Source organism: Episyrphus balteatus, chromosome 3 (genome assembly GCF_945859705.1).
Source record: "Episyrphus balteatus chromosome 3, idEpiBalt1.1, whole genome shotgun sequence".
NCBI lineage: Eukaryota > Metazoa > Arthropoda > Insecta > Diptera > Syrphidae > Episyrphus > Episyrphus balteatus.
In genome coordinates, this window is record NC_079136.1 from 50,181,160 (window position 1) to 50,196,702 (window position 15,543).

The 15,543-nt window shown below is 30.8% G+C and overlaps 1 protein-coding gene across 3 annotated transcripts in view; it reads right to left on the reverse strand.

Annotated features, from left to right (window-relative positions):
• Positions 1-206: 206 nt before the first annotated feature.
• The window catches only part of LOC129916685 (fibroblast growth factor receptor homolog 1-like), an 89,404-nt gene continuing 74,067 nt past the window's right edge, over positions 207-15,543 (reverse strand). The window contains exons 5-10 of one of the 3 annotated variants that reach the window (XM_055996781.1): positions 6,586-6,764; positions 6,201-6,330; positions 5,350-6,134; positions 5,102-5,295; positions 4,892-5,032; positions 207-1,119 (exon numbers count right to left, since the gene is read on the reverse strand). In XM_055996781.1, coding sequence (XP_055852756.1) covers positions 900-1,119; positions 4,892-5,032; positions 5,102-5,295; positions 5,350-6,134; positions 6,201-6,330; positions 6,586-6,764 — 1,649 coding nt within the window. In that variant the 3' untranslated portion in view covers positions 207-899. The remainder of the gene's footprint in view (positions 1,120-4,891; positions 5,033-5,101; positions 5,296-5,349; positions 6,135-6,200; positions 6,331-6,585; positions 6,765-15,543) is intronic. The other 2 variants (XM_055996782.1, XM_055996779.1) reach the window with 2 other exon arrangements.

Consider the following 15,543-nt stretch of genomic DNA (forward strand, 5'->3'; position numbering starts at 1 on the left):
TGCGCGCTCACTTAATTCGATTGTATTGTATATAATTTCTTATAATGGTTAATTTAAAATTAACTTTGGCACATAATACATTACAATAAGCTTAATTCTTAATTCGTAATCTTAGAGAGAATTAATTTATTTACGTGTATTTAAATGTGATGATCGGATTTATGCAAGCTTAAAATAAAAAAAAAAAAAATGTATATTTTGCTTGTTCGAATTTCGAGGTGATTAAGTTAAATTATAATTAAAATTATTTAATTAAAAACTAAGAAACTTAAAATATTTAATTTATATACAACCTATATACATAGTACATATTATTTTGTTAATAATAATAAAAGTTTTTCAACTTGATGTTTAATTTTAAATTGAATGTAAGACACTGTTTTGATTGTGTTATTGCAATTATTTAATATATTTTCACTCGATTTTAATTAAATTTAATATTTTTTTACTGTAAGGAATTATAAATTAACCTATATTTTGTTGTTCGTTTTAAAAATGTATGCGTGATGCCTTCATGCTTTCGACAGGTATAGAATGACTAGTGGGTTTAATCGCTTTTAATTTTTTTTTTTTATTTATTTATTTTTAATTTTATAAAAAAGAAATATTCAATTTAAACAGTCTTATAAGATTTGTGTGTTTATATATATTTTTTTTAATAATCTCAATATGGCACTTTGTAAAATACCCACTTTTGTTTTCAAACTTTATTAGTTTTTGTCATGTTAAATGCCTTTTTTTTGTTAGAGTTTTTTAAATCTCTTTCTTTCTATAAAAATCCTATAAGAATTAAATTCAATAAATTATTTATAATAAATATTGCTAATGAGGGGAAAGTGTGCTTTATATAATACTAATGCAACTTTCTCATATTTTGTATGTGTGTGTGTTTTTGTTTATTAATAATGATATCGTAGTAGCGTCGTTTCCCGTAATGTATCTGTATCTGATTCTTCATCACTAGATGGCGGTGTTTCTAGTATTGGAAGAGCTAGATCTAGATATTCCTCGTTAGCATTTACTTTCGCCAGAAGAATTTTGTCCAGATTTTCAACAATTTCTGTAAATGTAGGACGAGCATTGGCGTCAAAATGCCAGCATTGACGCATCAACATGTAGCTGAAAGAAGAAGTAAACAAAAAAATAACATTGAATAAATAATAATTTTAATACGAATAAATTTAGGGCCACTTTTTTAACGTTTATTAAGAATGAGTAAATTGTTGAATTTAGCCCCATTAAGCTCAAGAAACAATATTCGATATATTTTTTTTTTAGTTGAAGTGAATTGACCTTACTCCGAAATCGTTTCACGGTGAAACTTTCACCCAAGTACGACATTTTGTCATGTTAAATCAGTTAGATTAGATACTGTTGTACCCTTTTAAAGACGCAAGAGAGTTGTAAAAATCACAGCCTAATAAACTGAGTTTCAATATTTTAGAGGAATATAGGTAAACTACTCAAAGCAAAGTAGTATGCAAACAAGATTTATTTTGAAATTTGGCCAAACATTACTTAATTGGTTAACCCCTTGTAGCCCCATGTGACATTTCTGTAACAAACCGAAAAAGATCGCCCAAAAGCTGTAAAAAACGTATTTTTATTCTTTTAAAGCTTCTTACATAATCTTTAAGAATTGCTTTATCGAAATAATGCGCCATATTTCTAATAAATAGCACCAATAGTTTTTAATTGGCAGTTAATGTTGAAAGTTCGGCTTTTTTGGAAAACAAGCTAATTTATGTAAAAACTACGAAATTCAGAAAAAATATTTTTCGTGCATAAACTAACGGGGTTTTATTTTTGGATTTTAGGAATGCGCCTAAAAATAAATATTAGATAGCTTTTTGTTTGAATTTTTGCATTTATATACAAAATTAAATTATTTAAACTTTTTTTTTTACTGCGTAAATTTCGAAATAACTAAGCAAATAATGAACTTATTGAATTTTTAAAAAATACGTGTTTTATTATAGCTAAAGCCCTTTCGATTTACATTATTAATTTTAAAATTTACAATGTTGGGTTACAAGGGGTTAACAATATAAAAGCGAATGAATGCATTGTACACGTTAGGTATAGCTCACATGTCACATATGTGTATGAGCACATTTCACTGCTTTGAACAACGACTTACCGTGCATTCACATGTAAGCTCTACATTCTACAATCCATTGATTCGCTTTGACAATGTTAACCAATTAAGTAATTTTAAGGCAAATTTCAAAATAAGTCTTGGGTGGATACTTTTTTGTTTTAAGTAGTTTAGTTAGATTCGGACATTCATTTTGGAGTATAGTCGTCACTTGAACTTCTGCTTAAACCAAACAAAATTGTTATTTACGAATTTTCAAGAAATTTTTTAAAATGGCTTTATTAGATAAAAAAATATCGAAAAATTATAGTTTTGAGATCTTAGGAAGAAAGTTTAAAGAAAGTAATGTTCTTATTTTGTACACAAAACCACATAATTGGTGCAGTCACAGTCAGCTTCCATTTCTGTTTTTCCAACCTTTGTTTGGTTTTTTTTTTTTTTTTTATAGAAGCATCTAAAGAAGCAATATTTTTTATTGGGACTTTTCTTCAAATGGCTTACCAATTCCTGGCATAAATTTAAAAAAAGTAAAATAATATACGATTTAATTGCTAAATATAGGTGTTAAGTTGCCTTTTAAAAAATCCGTACAGAGTTTCAGTTCAATTCAGGCAGTCGTTTTGTTTATTCAATTTTCGAATTGAAGAGCCACTTTATTTGCTCTAAAATTTGCATTAAATTACGAACAGGGTTTTATTAGTTTTTAACAAAGATACGACCATTTGAAAGTCGATAAGAATTTGGAAAATATTCGCATTTTTCCCGTAGTGAATAGTTTTAAAAATATATATCACGAAGTTTGAAAATTGTATTTTTTAAAGGAGTCATTAACCAAATATCATAATTAATACTGAAACTTAATTACCCTTTGTAAAGTACAACTCAAAGATAAGTTCTCGACTGAAAAGGTAAAGTATCTTAAGTCGACTTAAGATGTTTCGCGTTTTTTTGTTGAACCTCAGTGCCATCTTAAAGGCCTACAGTTCTGTCTTATCGGCATCTTTCTATCTCACCCTTTCTATCTCATCACTTTTTATGCACAAAAACAATTTCATCTTATGTTCAAAAAACACATATTCAAATCCTTAAGTAGACTTAAGATTATATTGGGTTAAGACTTTTTTTTATTATTGTGAAATCTTAAATTATCTTATGTTGACTTAAGATATTTTCGCGCTTGCAAGCAGAAACAAAAAGTCATCCTTAAGTTGATATAAGATAAAATATTTTAAAAACTTTCGAAAGAGTGTGAAAAGGCAAATCATCTTATGTCAACTTAAGATGTTGGAAATTAATATAAAATGCAATTTATAGAAAAGCCAAACTATCTTAAGTCATATTTAACGTATTTAAGTCTTTATAACGGGAAAAATATTAAAAATATCTTTTTGAAATAAATTTAATAAAAAAGATCATAAAATTTGACATCTAAATGTTTAATACAATTAAATCTACACTTGAAAGAATTTTTGGGAGGCAGCTTTGAAGTTTGTTTTTGCTCTCCTGAAAAATCATCAAAATTGACATAAGATACTTTACCTTTTCAGTCGAGAGTTAATGTTGCATTAAAAAATGCCACTTGGTTAACTCTGAGATAATTTGTTTCGCAGGGTTACCTAATAATAAGTTTTGTCAGGGTTAACTCTGCACTGAAAAACAAGCTCTTAATTTTCAAAATAAGGCATGAAACTACCTACTTTCCTTTGAGGATACTATTCATAAAATGTATATTCTATTATTTACAATATCAGACTGGAGTCGTCTGTCGCTGTCATAACTTTTTTAGGCCGTGTGCGAATTGCGTTAAAATGTTGGTTAAAATTTCTACCACGATTAAAATTTGACGTTTGGTTAAAAAAGGGATCAAATTTATTTTTTTGCTGTGCGAATTGGGTTAAAATGTATTAAATGGGACTTTTTTCTTGGTACTACTTTGAATAAAATTCCCTCAAGATAAAATAAAATCACTTTCAAAAATGGTTTTTCTTATATTCAATTAACTATTTTTTTTAACAAAACCCAGTTGAAAATATATCAAGTTAAATATTCTAGTATGAAATTGTAAGAAATTCTCAATTTCACATACTTTTTTATTTATTTTATCGATAAATTCCCATTTCATTATGATCAAAAAGAAATTTATTAATTCAGTCTTCTAACACTAATTCGTAGTTCACCAGCTGCCAACAAAATAGAAATATAAAAAATAAAAAACAAACAATTAGTACATTTTCAATTTTTCAAGATGAATATTAATTTGAGGAAGTACTTTGTATTAATACTTTTAACATTTCTTAAAATCAACGCATTATAACAAAAATAATTTCAAATCTATCTTGATCTTTCTATCTTGAGAAACGTCAAATTTTAACCACTAGTGTCAAATTTTACCCTGCTCCGCAGCTGGGTAAATTTTAACTCATTTTATTCACCATGCTAGTGTCAAATTTTAACCAAACGTCATATTTTAACCAACATTTTAACGCAATTCGCACACGGCCTTAATTACAAAATCTGGCCTGACATTACATCGCTGCAAATTGATCTGTCATATCTTGCTATGAAAAAGGTAAAAAATATGCGAAATAAGTAAAGAAAAACAGAGATTTTTAAAACCAATTACGAACATTTATAAAACTTAATTATTGCGGTATTAATAAAACTTAATTTAACTTAATTTATTGATTTCAATTCTTTGCGGAAATTATTTGAAAGCCCAAGAATGTGCAATTATTGCAAAACATAAGGAACACGGCTTGTAGAGCAAAAATATTTTTTTTTGTATAAACTTACATATTGAGTGAGCATCTCTGTGGCTTTTCCATCCTCTGTCCCGACATCAAGTAGCTATATAACTCTTCAGCTGACATAATTTGTGGATAGGGTTGTTCACCGTATGTCATAATCTCCCATAGAAGTACACCATACGACCAACTTTATTTTCAGAAAAGAAAGATAAATTTAAAAAAAATATAAAAATTCATCATAAATTTCAAAACTTACACATCACTTTGAGTATCGTAGAACTTTTCCTGCAAAGATTCTGGTGCCATCCATTTGATTGGCAATCGACCATTTGTATTCTTTCGATAGTAATCCGTGTCTTGGATATCTCTCGCCAAACCAAAATCAGCAATTTTAATGACATAATCGTCACTAACAAGGACATTTCTCGCTGCTAAATCACGATGAATACACTGAAAGAAACATTTATTAAATATTTTGAAATAAAGTACTTTATCAACTCTTACTCTTCTCGAAGCTAAATACTCCATTCCGCGAGCCACCTGGAATGCAAATGAAATTAAATTCTTCTCAGTCAGGTGTTCGCGATCGTTATTCTCCAACATTGACATTTCAAATGACGATGGAGGACGATTTTTCTTTAAGAAATCCTTCAAATTTCCATGTGGTGCAAATTCCACAATAACATACAAAGGCCCATCTTGACTGCAGCATCCGAGCAAATTGATGATATTAATGTGCTTGCCAATCATTTTCATAACTTCCATTTCCCGAACTAAACTGGCCATATCAGCATCAGTGTGACCTTCTTTGACCATCTTCACCGCTACGATGCAACTTCCAGGATATTTGCTGAGACCAGTTGCCTCGGCCATAACAACACGACCGAATGCACCTTCACCAAGAGTGTTACCCAAAATGAGTTGATTTCGAGGAATTTCCCAGTTCGAATCCAATGGGAACTCATACTCATTGAACGGAGCCGGATCTGTATTGGAACTTTGAAGAAGTGTTGTTCGTTGTTTTTCAATTTTAATAATTGGCATGATCATTGTCTCGGGACTGCTTGGATCTGCCGAAGGTTTATAAATGATAACTTTCTTTGTCCATTGATGGACAGTTTCCATTCGATGTTTTAGCAACTTTTCATGCTTCAATTTTCGTAAAACATAAACAATGAACGTAGAAGCTACAAGGAAGAGAAGTATTGTGACAACACAAACGATAGTCACCCAAACGCCATGATTTCGAATTGGAAGCGATATAGGCATCATGTCTTTCTCAAGGATTTCTGTAAAAAAAAATCCAATAAATTTTGTCAAATCATTTTTAGTGATTTAAAATTTCGAATTTTTACCATCAACAACGGTAAGATAGGCTGTCGAAGTAGTTTGACCTAAACTGTTGGCCGCAATGCAAGTGTACCAGCCTTCATCGTCATGTGTAACATTTTCTAACTTTAAAACGTTCGTCATATCGGGATCAGTCTAAATTTTTCAAATGTTAAAAATTTGTTTAGTTTTTGAATCCAAATAAGCTGAAAGATTTAGTTAGTATATTTTCAAAAACCAGGGTTCTACTAAGTTAATGACAATAATTAGGGACATATTTAAGGAACTTGAGTTTTAAAAGCATGCATACAAATTAAAGTTAACTACAAAATGACAAATAAATTTATTAAGTAAAAACAAAAAAAAAAACCTTAAAAACTAATAACAGATAAAAAAAGAGTCGAAACGAACCATCACCTTAATTATTGATCTATTTTTAGAACAACGCTCGTTTTTACACGCAGTAAAAGTCCAAGCGATTTCTTGATGTAGATCAGATAAATATTTACATTTCATTTCACCGGTACCATTAACGTGTAAAGTCAAATTTGATAAAGGTGTAAGTATGATTGGTTTATGATTAACACGATCTGTAAATGAAATTTTTAAAAGAAAAAATCATAAAATAAAACAAATTCCATCACCAAAAATAAAAATAAAAACACATAATAATAAAGATACTATAATTTTTAAACATTTATTTTGACTGACTGTTCTCAATTAAATTAAATGAAAGGTCACAAAAATTATTAACAGGATTTTCTTTGCATTATTTTTGTTTGTAATCTAACTAAAAAAAAAAACACTTTAGTGTATTTCCTCTAACCGCTTAAAATGCAATGTTGTAAAGATGAAAAAATAAAACATTTGTAGACCCCTCTCTAATACTCAATTTACATGCTATGAAAGTAGCCCTAACTTTAAAACATATAAAAGGGCTAGTACTAAAAATTATGCTTGAAATATCAGCATTTTTTTCGTTATTTTCTTAGCCAAAATTCGTAACAAACAATAATTTGTTGAAATATTCTTAATTAACAATAATTTGTTGAAAAAATGTTACACATACGCCACAGTGACCAGTTTTAAAACTGATATAAAATTTTTCTAACAAAAAAATGAAACAAACTACATTTTGTTGAAGGTTTTCTGCCTCTTTGAAGTAAAATAATTACGGCAATACATCAGAACAATAACTGTAGTTCAGTCAATGAGGAGTAAAATGCAGAGGATCTGAAAAAAATGTGATGTCAGCTAATTTTGAATGCAGTATTGAAATAGGTACAAGTCCTGTGGGGTTTCCGCCATTTTCAAAAACGCCTAAGATTTAACATCTCAAGAACTACTTGTCACTTAGACAATTTTGATACATTTTTTGCAGTCGGAATAAACATTCATTAGGTTTCCAAAAGTGAAATTAGTGTCCGCAAAATTAATTTTCAGGCCTAGTCATTTAAGTAAATTTCGCTGTACGTTTTTAAGACAGACATAAAAATAACTACATCCTATACTCGCTTGCAGTTGTCATTTTTTATGTCAGGTCAGTGCAAAGATTGTTGCGAAAATACGTGTTGATTTAATCATTTCGTCAGTCCTTAGATAGAGAATTTCAAACGGAGTTATTTTACTCGGAATCGTTAGTCGTTAGACTGACTACTCAAAAACTCAGTACCGCTATTTAAAGAGATTTTTTTTTATAGCTCAAAAATTATTTACTATTTCCATTTTACAATGTAAAAAACGCGTTTTCTTGTATTATCTATACAATTAAATAACAAATTAAATTCAATTTTTTTTTTTGATTTTTTAGCTTCTTTTTAAATTTTCTAATTATTATTTTTTTTTTTATAATTCGCTTCCTTTCTTGCAATCTTATACAGGTACTGAATTGAAAGCTTAGGTTAAAAAAAAATATAACTCGAGATATTGAAATTTTATTTTTGATACTAATTATAATTAGTTTAACGATAAATGATGTTTGAGAAATACAAGATTTTCCATTGTGGCAGATATGCCCACAATGAAAATACTGTATTTCCCAAAAAGAGCTCCAACGATTATGGTTCAAAAACACCTGTGGACTTAAGCCAATAATGGCCTTCTTTCGAAATATAAAATATATTTTTTGGACCATTATAACGGTACTTGTTATAAACCCGTTTTCTTGGTTTTTGACTTTCTCCTTAATGACTTAATAGATTTAAATAATTTTTTGTATACAAAAGCGTCTGAGTAGTATTCAAATATTTAAAAAAGTACAACTCTCAGTGCTGCATTTAAAAAAAAAAATCATGTGTGCAATTCACACGTAATAGAAGTGAAACCTTAAAAAATCATTTTCTTGCAAAAAAAAATAGAAAAAATCTACCTATTTTTATTTTATCACCTTCAAATCCATGTTTTTGAAGTTATACTTCTTTTGTGAGGGTGGGAGTAAAAATTTTCTTTTTGACAAGAACTGTCAAAGGGATTAACGGTGCTCCCAGCGCCACAGGTTGACTTTTGACAGTTCTTTTTTTATGTATTGTCGGCAAGGTAGTAACTACAAGGTGACTCAAAAATCTTTTTTGTATTTAAGGCGAGGCTACACTTAAATGATTATCCTTTAAATAGAACTTGATTCTTTTATCGTTCGTTTTTTTTTAAAGGCTTGGCCACACCGAAGGGTACGCGGTAGCGGTACGGGTAGCGGCAACGATATTTGTATTAAAAAAATTCCACACCCGAACGTTGATGTGTCAGTTTGGAATTTTTTCCATACAAGTACCCGTACCGTTACCCGTACCTCTACCGCGTACCCTCCGGTGTGGCCAAGCCTTAAGTCTAGTACGCAGCTGAGCCGAAACGAAACATTTTTAAGACACCAATGTCCACAGCAAACATGTTTAGGAAAAAACACCATCGAGTATTATGTCAAAGTCAAAATAATAAAAATACAAATATAAAATTCATTAAAAACATCAGAAAAATTCACTTCTTTTTCAATTTTTAAAGAATTTTGGGAGCGATTAAGTTTGTTTAATGAAGAAACCCTTCAAGCAAGAAGGGAGTTCTGTTTGATTTCTCCATTTGGACACGCCGTTTTACTCACACATATACAACTTTTTGTGTATGAACACAAAATCGAAGGAGAAACGTGTGGTGAAAAGTGCGAAAAGGAAAATTGACGAAAGAAAGACCAAGACAACAGAATAACAAAGCGTCATTTTATTTTTGTTGTGCAAGGACTGTCGTGTCGTGTCACTTTATTTTATTTAATTATTATTTAATTATTATAAATAAAATGGAAAAGTTTTAATCCAAAAAAAGGTATGCATCGCTTAGTGTGCTTCTGCAGCAGTTTTATAAATTAGTAATTTTGTGTATTTCCGGAAATCATCTTCACCTGCAGCCTGACGCCACCCCTACTAACACAACAGCTTCTTTAAATTGAAATCTCGCAGGTTCTACTTTTTAAACAGATTGTATTGATCTTGCTTCAGAATTTAATTGCTTATAGAAGTTCGAACTTCTTTAACAATTTCAATAAATTGTTTAAATACTGTTAAAGAAACTTAACCGAAAAGAACTTGTTTTTCGGGTAAGCTTGTTTAATGAATTTATAGAAGTCTTACAGAAATTACCAAGTTGGTTTTCATATTGAATAAACTAGCTTAGATAATTTTTGGTTTTGACATTGAATAATTTAGCTCGGACATTTTTTTGTTTTGACATTTCTGCTATTTCAACTTTTCAACTGATTACGTTTTTGATTTCATTAATGAATATACTGGGATGGCCTAGTGGGTAGAGTGGTGGACTACCACCAAGAAGATACGAAGTTCGATTCCTGGGTGTGGTACAAAAACTCTTTTTTTGTTTTTGTAGTTGTTTGTAGTTTTTTTTTTCGATAAGAGATATAATAAAGAGCTATACAAGCTCTTTCCAAGCTATCTGTAAAATCTCAAAGTTTCGGTAGAGCTTCGGTAAAGCTTCGTTTAAGCTTCTTATGAGTACATTCCTATAGAGGGTCAAACGTTCTCCTTTTTCCATGCCCAACAACCCTCTAAAGTTAAAAAGAAGCTGAAATATAGCTTCTGTAATACCTTTACCAAAGCTGAAATGTTAGTTGGGACCACTACCCACGAAAAACATTCAACAAATAAAATTATAAATTTGTAAAATCAACTCCTGCCGCTGGCCTGTACCATGCTGTATCTCAAGAAAATAAGTGTTAACATTCCGTAACATGGGGTTACTTTGCTCCGTTTTTTGCACTATTTTTAGAAAACCTCTTAAAAATGGTAGAGACATTTTTTTATCTATTTGTTTTTGAAGTTATACTTCTTAAGCGGCGTTGGGGTAAAAATTTACTTTTTGACAAGAACTGTCAAAGGGATTAACTAGTAGCGCCCCCTACCAAAAATTTTTTGTTTGTTTTCAACCCAGCGCCGACAAGGAAGTATAGCTTTAAATTGCGTTAGTAGGATAATTATAATAAATAAATTAGATCGAAAAATTTATATGACTTTCTTGAAAATAATGGAGTTCGTCCAAACTGTATTCAAATACAATTAAATACAAAAAAAAAAATTATATTCTATGTTCCACACGCGAAAATATTTATTTTGAAATAAAGTAAGCAGCAGCTATTTATTTTTTTTAAATTGACGTTTGTGTTGTCAGCACTGATCAGCTTTACAGGCCGCCTCCACAGGAGATAATTTTTGTCATGTTGACGTGTCTTAACAAGAAATGTCTTGTGGAGGCTCGCCATTTCTTGTTGTGATTAAATGTTAGACAACCGTTTCTTCGATTTTGTCTGAACACGATTGTCTAACATCGAATTTGACAGATGTGTTTTTTTTCTTTTGGAACTGCAGTTTTTTCATTATTTTTTGTCCTCTCATGAAGAAGGTTGTCTCCGTAGTAGCGGACGACAAAATATATTTGTTTGTTTTGCGAATTTTTGCATGTCTTATGTTGAAATGAATTAGATTTCATGAAATGGTATTATACTTTTTGAATTTATTTAATAATTTTGAATTTATTTAACGGGTATTATAATTAATTTTTATAAAAATAGATTGTTTAGTTTTTAGAAGGCAAATATAAAACAAACTAAGCAATAGGTACATGTTTAAATTGAAAAAAATTAAAAAAAAAGAAAAAAAAGAATCATACAAAATTGGCCATATAAAATAAATTTTGTCCGCAAAAAATCATACATCATCCTCTGGCGAACGAAGCATATGAAAGAAATTGTCCAAACATAATTTGCCCAGCCAAAATTGTTATGTTGTAGATGTTAGACATTGAGTTAGAGAAAAATATCTCCTGTGGAGGCGGCCTGTTAAAGTTTTACTTCCTTACCGACATATTGTCGGCAAAGTGACTCAAAAATAGTTTTTGCATTTAAGGCGAGGCTGCATCTTAATGATTATCCTCTAAATGGATTTTGATTCTTTTATGGCTCGTTTTTTTAAGCCTAGTACGCAGCTAAAGCGAAACGAAAAATTTTTAAGTCTCCAATGTCCACAGTGAACATATTTAAGAAAAAACACAAACGAGTATTATATCAAAAAGTCAAAATAATAAAAATACAAATATAAAAAATTCATGAAAAACGTCAGAATATTTTGAGAGTAAAGAAAACAGACAAAATGTATTCCTTTTCAATTTTGAAAGATTTTTGGGAGTGACTAGGTTTGTTTAATGAAGAAAAAACGAGAACAGAATAGATAAGAACAGCACAAATACGTGGAAACTGTCAGAACAAAAAAGATTAGAAAAGTAGAGCTTTATGTTTTATAGCGTTGACTGTTTCTTATCCAGTTTTGAAACATATGCTCTATCTTCACTTAAATCTAAATCTAGATTTAGGGTGATTTAAACTAAATCCCGCGATTTACCATGTGGTAGCGGTACGGGTAATTTTATGAAAAATATTCCACACCTTAACGTTGTCGTTCTAATTTGGAATTTTGTCTTAAAATGTAGCTAAGAATATTAGGGTTATACATTAACTACAATGACCAAAAGTGAAAAAGTGGGAATTTTACAAAAGTAAAATTTTTTATTTCTCTCTAGCACTATTTGTTTTTGTAAGAAACTACACAAATTGTATTTTAAGCCTAAAAATAAGCTTTCTGCATCATTATTTTTAATATTGTGGTGTCGTAAAATGAGTTTGAAAATTTTCACTTTTTGACTTTTTGCAAAAAGTGGCCGTTGTAGTTATACCTTTATTCATGCAACCTGAAAAACTTAAGGTACCACATCGCAAAATGGAAAAATTTACCAAACACATTTCATGAACGCCCCTTCCCAACTAACATTTCAGCTTCGGTTAAGGTATTACAAAAGCTACATTTCAGCTTCTTTTAAACTTTAGTATGGTTGTTGGGCATTGAAAAAGGATAATGTTATACAAGTTTGACCCTCTTTAAGGATTTTAAAGTGTCCGAGCTAGATTATTTAATATCAAAACCAAAAATCAAATACTAAACTTGCTAATTTGTGTAAGGCTTCTATAAATTCATTGAACAGGCTTATAAAAAAAAAAGCTTTCTTCGTTTAAGTTATTTAATAGTATTTAAACAACTTATTAGAAATTGTTTTACAAGGCCGAACTTTTATAAGCAGTTAAATTCTGAAGTAAGATTAATACAAGCTGTATAAAAAGTAGAACCTGCGAGATTTCAATTTACAGAAGCTGTTATGCTAGTTGGGCTTATACTCATGCCTATCACAGAAGACGCAGTTACTCACTCCCCTCTACTCTACCCAATCCGCAACCGAATCAAATTTCAATCTGTGAACTCCCCGGGATAAACTGTATTATCAATCCACGAAAACACACTAAACTGCTTACTGACATATGTCATTGTTGACACTTACATAGCCAAATGTCATTCTATCACTTCCGCATTGGCTGCTTCGGTAATACGAAATCTTGTGAAAGTGACTCTCACTCCCGCCACAGTGCATCTGAGTCTTCGGTAATAGGCATGCCTATGTTTCCACCTACCCTTAAGCCTTAACTACAATGACATAAAAGCGTCAACTACATTGGCCACTTTCTGCAAAAGAACAAAAGTGAAAATATTTTTTTTCTCACTGGTGCAATTTGTTTGTAAAAAAGAGTCCAGAAATTGTATATTAGACCAAAAAATAAGCTTTTTGCATCATTTGTTCTAATTTTCCAGTCCCAAAATGCGTTTAAAAATTTTCACTTTTGTACTTTTTCACATTTTGAGCCAATGTAGTTAAGGCTAAAGCCTTCAGCCTAGTACGCAGCTGAAGCGAAACGAAATGTTCTCTACAAAGTTTCGTTAACGAAATTAAATTTGTTTTGTTTTTGCTTTAAAACTTATTTTCTGATGTTTTTTCTTTAATTTTTTTATTTTTACTTTGCTATACTACTCTATGTATTTTTTCGTTAACATGTTAGCTGTTGACTTTGGAGACTTAAAAATGTTTGGTTTTGCTTCAGCTGCGTACTAGGCTTAAAACAACGAGCCATAAAAGATTCAAAATCTATTTAAAGGAAATCATAAAGGTGCAGCCTCGCCTTAAATGCATTACTTGAGTCACCTTGTAGTTATGTTAAACCTTGCCGACAATACGTCGGTAAGGAAGTACAACTTTAAAGCTGATCAGTGCTGACAACACAAACGTCAATTTAAAAAAAATAAATGTGGCTGCTGCTTACTTTATTTCAAAATATTTATTTTCGCGTGTGATGTGTGAAAATTTTGTGTCGAATTCCTTTAAATTTTTATAATCGCCTCAAAAAAATTACACGAACGTCAAGCCGAAATCAAAACAATTTCTGCAAAACAAAACCCAGATTCCTTTGATCAATAAAATTGCTTATTTTCTTCGGTAATATAAATTTAATTTAATCAGAGTCAATACGACATTGCAAATATTGTTATGATCTGAGTGAAGATGAAGTAGAATGCTAATTGTTTTGGCCGTATGCTGTGGTTTTAAAGAGGAAAAATTTTTTGAAGACAATCACGGGAAGAAAAGTCACAGTAGTTTGACTTTTTCACAAGAACTATGCCAGGAAAAAATATATATTGATCGCACATTATTATTTTTATTTATTTCATATTTTTCCGCGATAAAAATACGATACATATTACTCTTTATTTGAAGATGGTGTTTTCAAATATACAAACAACACGAATAAGTCTTTCAGCTTGACGTTTGAGCGATATAAAATGTTCCAATTGTGTGTGCAAATCCGTTTAAATCTCTCAAAAAAGGGAGATTATAAAAAAAAATTCGAATTCTGCTTCGTTTGAGGCGATTTTATTTCCATGGAACATGATTTTCAGAAAAAATTCGCTTCGAGATCGCCGAAAATTCGATTTTATCATTAAAAGGAATTTGACATTATGTCGACACTATGTTCTCTGCAAAACCACAGCATACGGCCAAAATAATTAACCTTTTACTTCATCTTCACTCAGATCTTAATAATAACTGCAATTTCAGTTTGATTCTGATTAAAATAAATTTATAATACCGAAGAAAAAAAAAAACAAAATTATTGATCAAACAAATCTGGTTTTATTTTGCAGAAATTGTTTTGATTTCAGCTTGACGTTCGTGTAAAAATTGTTGTCAAATCACACACATACAATCGCAAAAAGAATTTGGTCTGTTTACATGTTCCTTTTTAAAACCAAAAATTAGATTTTTTGAGGCGATGAGGAGAAGTATAACTTCAGTCGGGTGTACATGTGTACACACACTTTTTTTGAAGTTATACTTATGGGAGGGTGGGTATGAAAATTTACTTTTTGACAAGAATGTCAAAGGGATTATGACGCGATCACCCTGGGTAGCAGGGCTGTCGTTTCACCTTTAGAGTAGGCAGTACTTTAGTATTTAAAAATGCAGTACGCCGCAGTACGGCAAACATAAAACACACAACACGTTGCAAGTTACATGTTGCATGTGGCAAGTTGCATGTGGCAAGTTGTATGTGGCAAGTTGCGTGTGGCAAGTTGCATGTGGCAATTTGCGTGTGGCAAGTTGCATGTGGCAAATTACATGTGGAGAGTTGCATGTGGCAAGTTGCATGTGGCAAGTTGCATGTGGTAATTTCCATGTGGCAAGTTGCCAGGGTTGCAAAAAGCTCACATTTCAGCTCAGCTCACAGCTCAGCTCAAATTTGAGCTAGGTACCATAGCTTAGCTTATTTGAGCTGAGCTGAAAGTGAGCTGAGCTGAAAGTGAGCGCCCCAACTTCCAACGCCTATATCTCGGAATTTTGAAAAAAAATGAAAAAAAATTTTTTGATGCCAAAAGGTAGCGGGGACTCTAACCTACATTTGGGTACAACTCTCATCCCTGTAGGTCCACGCGTTCTCAA